At 57.0% G+C, this 5,802-nt stretch overlaps 1 protein-coding gene across 1 annotated transcript; it reads left to right on the top strand.

Moving 5' to 3' along the window:
• Nucleotides 1-764: 764 nt before the first annotated feature.
• Nucleotides 765-5,246, top strand: LOC138999527 (kallikrein-7-like). The gene is made up of 6 exons (XM_070401666.1): nucleotides 765-814; nucleotides 1,353-1,474; nucleotides 1,924-2,077; nucleotides 2,221-2,468; nucleotides 2,754-2,890; nucleotides 4,523-5,246. Exons 2-6 carry the CDS (start codon nucleotides 1,402-1,404, stop codon nucleotides 4,676-4,678), a joined length of 768 nt encoding a protein of 255 aa, XP_070257767.1. The 5' UTR covers nucleotides 765-814; nucleotides 1,353-1,401; the 3' UTR covers nucleotides 4,679-5,246.
• Nucleotides 5,247-5,802: the final 556 nt, after the last annotated feature.

Here is a 5,802-nt window from a genome sequence, read left to right as displayed (position 1 = left end):
TTTTATGAAAATGAAAACTATTCCAATGTGCTTCAGTGTGAAGCGGATGACAGGAATCGGAATGATTCTGCAGTGAGAAATGGTATGCGACCGTATAAAGAAAGCAGAAATAAATGCAGTCAGAGGGGAACACGTCCGGGGTCTTTTCCAGAGTGAAATAAAAGTCTACATTAGGCAATACTCGGTACAGATATTTCTGTTACAGATGCATAGTAGGGATAGAAATCGGTGTGTAACATCAGGCGCAGACCAAGCGATAGCAGTAGGCATTTAGTGGGGTGGGGTTGGGAGACCCCGCCCTCTCTCATTCGTACCCCAATATTAGGGGTGGCGCTGGGTTCAGGCTCAAAGACACGTCTGGGATTCTGCCTAGACCAGTTCCCCCAGGCGGATCAGAGTCAGGGTGTAGGGTCTAGGCCACGGCTGAGAGGGGGCGAGGGCAGGAACAATGGTCGCACACAGTCCATTCCTGGGCCGTGCAGCTCCTGCCCCTCCCTGGGGAGCTGCCACCAGGCCCAGAATGTGCGGGGGTGAACCTGCTGGGTACCGCCCCCACGCAGCCTCGGGAGGGAGGGTGGAGACGGTGCAGGCCTATTGCTTTAGCTGCCTCAGGGGTTCCAGATGACCACAAATTCAGGAAGGGGGTGTCTCAGAGCTGGCTCCACCTGCACCCGAGGAACCTGGGTGCGGGGCGGAGGCGGGAGTGGGGGCGGCGGTGCTATAAGAGGGCCGCCCTGCGCAGGGCTGGACAGGCTTGGCTCCCAACCTCGTCTGGAGCCCAGACCAGATCAGATCAGATCAGATCCACCAGCAGGTGAGAAGGGGCCTTTCGGGGGCAGGAGGTGAGGCTGGCGGGACAGCTGACTCCTACTCCTGAGGGGCGGGGCCCAGGGGGGTCTGGAGTCCTGGTTCTGAGAGGTGAGAAGGTGGAGGTGGAATTTTGAGTCTCTTAGAGAAAAGGAACAGGGGGCACAGGCTTATGAACGGGGAGGGGTGGGAGGCCAGATTCCTAGGTCCCCAGAGGAAGGGACTCTGGGGGCCTAAAACCCAAGCTGGAGGGAAGATGTGGCAGGAGGGCAAGGTTTTTGGGTCCAAGGCAGGAAAGGAGGCTGAGGGACAGGGATCTTAGGTCTGAGGGGGGAGAGGGGTGCAGACTGGAGCTCCTGGGTCTGAGGGAGGAGGAGGGTGGAGACCAGGGCTCCTGGGTCTGAGGGAGGAGGTGGGGGGAGACTAGGGCTCCTGGGTCTGAGGGAGGATGGGTTTGAGGAACTGGACTCCTGGGTCTGAGGGAAGAGAAGGGACCTGGAGACCAGGAGTCCTGCTTCCTGAACTCTCTGTCTTTCCACCCCCAGCACAGGAGGTCCTTCCTCTGTGGCAGCCACAGAGGCTCAGAGAGGACACATGGCAGGTCCCCGGCTCCAGCCCCTGCTGCTCCTACTGCTGTCCTTCGCCCTCGGATCTGCTAGACAAGCAGGTGAGGACCAGCCTGGGAGTCCTGCCCCTGCCCCTGGGCCTCACAGTCCCCCACCTCCCCTCTCCAGGCCCCCTCTCTCCAAGGAACCCCCGAGTCAGGACCCTCCCCTGCAGCAGCCTCGACCCATGGAAACACAGCCCCTGGGCTGTGGCCCCTTTCTTCCTGCTCCCTCCTGACTCCTGGGCTCTGGGTGCCCTCCAGGCTGCTTCCTGCCCTCAGTGTCTCCCTCATCAGACGCTGGGGCTCCCTCCAGACCAGCTGCTGCCCTGGGCTTCTGAGCAGGCTCCCTCCGTCTCTCTCCACCTCCGTCTGCAGCTGTCTCTGCCCTGGGCTCCGTGTTCGCCTCTGCCCTTCTCCACGCCTCTCTGTCCGTCCCTGCACATCCCTCGGTGATTCCTCAGCTTGGCCCGGAGGCGTGCTACCCATGTGCTCCCCACATTTCTCTCCAGGAAAGAATGTGGCGGACCGGATTATCGATGGAGTTCCATGCCCAAGAGGCTCCCACCCCTATCAGGTGGCCCTGCTCAAAGGCAATCAGCTGCACTGTGGGGGCGTCCTGGTGAACGAGGAGTGGGTGGTCACCGCCGCCCACTGCCAGATGAGGTGCGTGCATGGCAGGAAGTCCCCAACGCTCCCCCTGGGTCCCTGTCCCCTTATCTCTGCACCCCTGTTCCCCTCTCTCCGGGCCCCATCCCCCTCTCTCGGGGGCAGGGCCTCTCTCTCCGAATGTCTCTCTCTCCTCCCAGCGACTACAACGTGTACATGGGCAGTTTTCGGCTCAACAGCAGGAAAGGCCAGAAGATCAAGGCCACGGAGTCCTTTGTCCACCCCCAATACTCCACACAGACCCACGAGAATGACATCATGCTGGTGAAGCTGAGCGAGTCCGCCAAGCTGACGTCAGCTGTGAGGAAAGTCAACCTGCCCACCCAGTGCGATCCGGCCGGGACCCCGTGCACCGTTTCCGGCTGGGGCACCATCACCAGCCCTGACGGTGAGGCTGGCCATTGGCCCCTCTTCCCTCAGACCCAGGAGTCTAGGTCCTAGGTCCTTGTCTTCCCCCCCCCCCCCCCCACCAACACCCCACCCCCCCACCTCCCCACCCGCCAACACGCCAACCCAGGAGGCCAGAAGGCATGGCCCCTTGTCATGTCTATAGTACTGAGCCCCACAGCCCCTGGTTAGTTCAAGGTGCAGGGCCCACATCTTCTCCCATGAGCACCCGAGGCGCTCCAGGCCCACCCCTCTGACTGGCCTGTACTGCCCGCCTCCTCGACAGTGACCTTCCCGGCGGAGCTCATGTGCACGAACATCAGGCTCATCACCCCCCAGAACTGCAAGAGGATTTACAAGAACCTGCTGGGAAAATCCATGGTGTGTGCCGGGGAACCCAACTCGAAGACCAACGCCTGCAATGTGAGGACCCCCCCTTCCCCTCCCTCCCTGGCCCCGCGTCCTGCTTCCTCCCAGCCCAGAGTCTGGGGGCCCCACCCCGGTGCCCAACCACCTCTAGCACACTTCACCGTCCTGCTCTCCTGGCTCTCTCGACCCACTTCTCTGCGTAGGGCTTGAGCGGGAGCCCATGGGGAGCTGGGGTGGCCCTGGGGCTGGGCACAAAATTGAAGGGAACGGACTGACGGTGAGAGAATGGGGGGTGAGACGTGGGCAAGGGGAGTGAGGCACACTGGCTTCGAGCACCAACTTTCGGGGGGCACCAAACACTCAGTGGCCAAGGTGCATCCTATTCTAATGCGATATTTTTTAAAATCATCGCAAAAGTCCTTGATGGGCAAAACTATCAGAATTTTCCATAAAGAACCATGTTCGACTCAATTGTCCATTTGCCTCTCAGCTTCCGTATGGTTTGGCAAAGCATGGTACTGTCCTCACGTATCTAAAATTGGGGTAAACTGATTGTCACAGATTTTTTAAAAAATTCATATTAAATGTGATTCTCAGAGCATTGCACTAAAAATATTGTTTATTGCCATCACTGAGATTTCGTGCCAGAAGCTTCTGTCTCATTCACCTCGCCTGGGTCCTGCCTGGGAAAGGAAGGAGCCCCTCCCTCCTCTTTGCACCCCCTTCTTCGTCTCTGTAACCTCATCTCTGCCTCTGAGAATCATCTCTCTTTACATTTCATTTCCTTGTTTTCGTTTGTGTTCTCTCTATGTTGGGATCCCTCTCTCTCTCTCGGGATCTCTCTCTCTCTCTCTCTCTCTCTCTCTCTCTCGTTCTGCCTCGATCAGTCTCTTCATTTCTTCCATCTCTGCCTTTTTCCCCACCCCAAAATGTCTGCTTCTCTATCCCCCTCCTTCTCCCCTACCTCTCTCTCTCTGTTTCTCTTTGTCTCTTTGCCTCTTAGTACCTCCACTCTCTTTGCTCACATTTGCTTTCAGAGGCAGGGGGATGTGTGCGTTAGGGAGAGGGGTGACAGGACTGGGCTGTGTGTCCTAAAGAATGGGGGGTCCCCCTTGCCCCCAACGAAGGACTGAGTCAAGAATGTGCAAGGTGTGCGGGGACACAGAGCCCCACGCTGGGGGCAGGCCCGAACTTGCTTTAAACTCTTGTTGCTGTTTTGAAATTCATGTCTTTGCTCCAGGTGGTCTTCCTTTTAATTTTGCACGTGACCCTGCAAATTGGGTCATTGGTTCTGCCCCCGGTTCCCAGAGAGTATCTTGTCCCACATTCCCGGGCAAGGGCCTGGGGGTGGGTTCCCTGGAGACAATCCGCCTTCTTTTAGTGGCTGGGCGAAGAGTCCTTCATGACGGAAGCCCCGCCCCCTTCCCGTGATTGGTCCCATTGTGGCTGGGAGCTCAATGGCAAGATTGTATTAATTCCTGCCCTCCCATTGGCCCACAGAGACACCCAGCCAATGTCCTCTGGCAAGATTGCATTACTTCCTGCTCTCCCATTGGTCCACAGAGACAATGAGTCTCTTCCCATTGGATAGGGTGGAAGGCAGTGGAGGGGGGCGGGAGGGGGTTAATATAAGACCTCGGTGCTGGTTGCTCAGAAGCCAAAACGAATCTGCTCTCTCCCCTCCAGGGTGACTCAGGGGGACCACTGATCTGCCAAGGCACCCTGCAAGGCCTGGTGTCCTGGGGCGCGTTCCCGTGTGGCCAACCCAACAGCCCCGGTGTTTACACCCAAGTCTGCAAGTTCACCGACTGGATCAATGAGACCATAAAAAACAACAGCTAATCCCTCCAAGCTCCCATCCCTCCAGCTCTATGCCTTGAACCGGAAATTGACAGAAACCTGGACATCCATGACCTGCAGTCAGAGTGGACTTGACCTTTGCTCAAAGTCATAGTAAAACCTCAGCAATCGGATACGTGTGTAAACCCATGGAAATCAAGCCAAACACTAAGATTTAAAAAACAAACAACAACAACACCTCAGTGCTGGCAGAGATGCCGTGAGACCAGGAGCCTCAACCCCTGGAACTGTCAGTTGGTCAAATATATCCAGGAGGCACTTGGGCAAGGGAGAGCAAGACACTTGCTCGTCGCCTTGGGTCTAGAAATTCTGGTAAAATCCGGAACGTGGAGCAAAGGTTTGAATTAGTGGATCCTTTATGCAAACAAATAAATAAATCCGGGAGGAGGATATTAACGAAGCTGTTCTGGATGATAATCATGCAGAGTTGCTCCGTGTGGTGCAAGAACGCGTAGGCTACCTGACGATCAGTGAAAAAGAAATGAGTGTATAGGCATGCGATCGTCGCCGTGTAAATGGAAACAGTCACAGAATAAAGAGCATGTGCCAAGCTGCCTGTGGCCGGAGTCCTGGGTGCCTCCTTCCTTCCGTGTCCCTTTCTGTGCCCCTGCACCTCTACAACCTGAACAGTACGGGTGGGGACCACTGAGGAGACCCTCACGAAGGGACACGGGACAGGCAAACGCATCTGGTTCTGCGCCTCACCCTGTCTCCTGCCCCCCAACGGTCCGGGGGTCTGTTCCTCTTTATTTCCCAGGTCTCGTTTTTTCCCCAAACATTAAGTGGGAGACAGACAGAGAGAGAGAGAGAGAGAAGAGACATGAGAAGTGCCTACTTCATGAGGATTGAAATGGATGTGAAAGTGGTTCTGAGCGTCTCACAGGTGGCAAACTAGGTCAGAGGGAGGAGGTTCCACGAAGGTTAGGACTGGCCCACGAGGGCCTTCCACAAGTGAGCACCCAGTGTCCCAGGTGGGAGCGAACGATGGGGCTGGGTACCTGTGTAGGTGGGCTGCTGTTCCCAAAGAATTCAGGGAAGGGAGGAGGGAAGAGGGAGGAGGAGGAGGAGGAGGGAGGAGTCCCCTGTGACTCAGGGCCCCGCCACAC

Source organism: Myotis yumanensis, unplaced genomic scaffold (assembly GCF_028538775.1).
Source record: "Myotis yumanensis isolate MYYU_CA2020_CCGP unplaced genomic scaffold, mMyoYum1.0.hap1 SCAF_23, whole genome shotgun sequence".
Classification (NCBI taxonomy): Eukaryota; Metazoa; Chordata; class Mammalia; order Chiroptera; family Vespertilionidae; genus Myotis; species Myotis yumanensis.
This window is presented reverse-complemented; position numbering and strand designations above follow the sequence as displayed.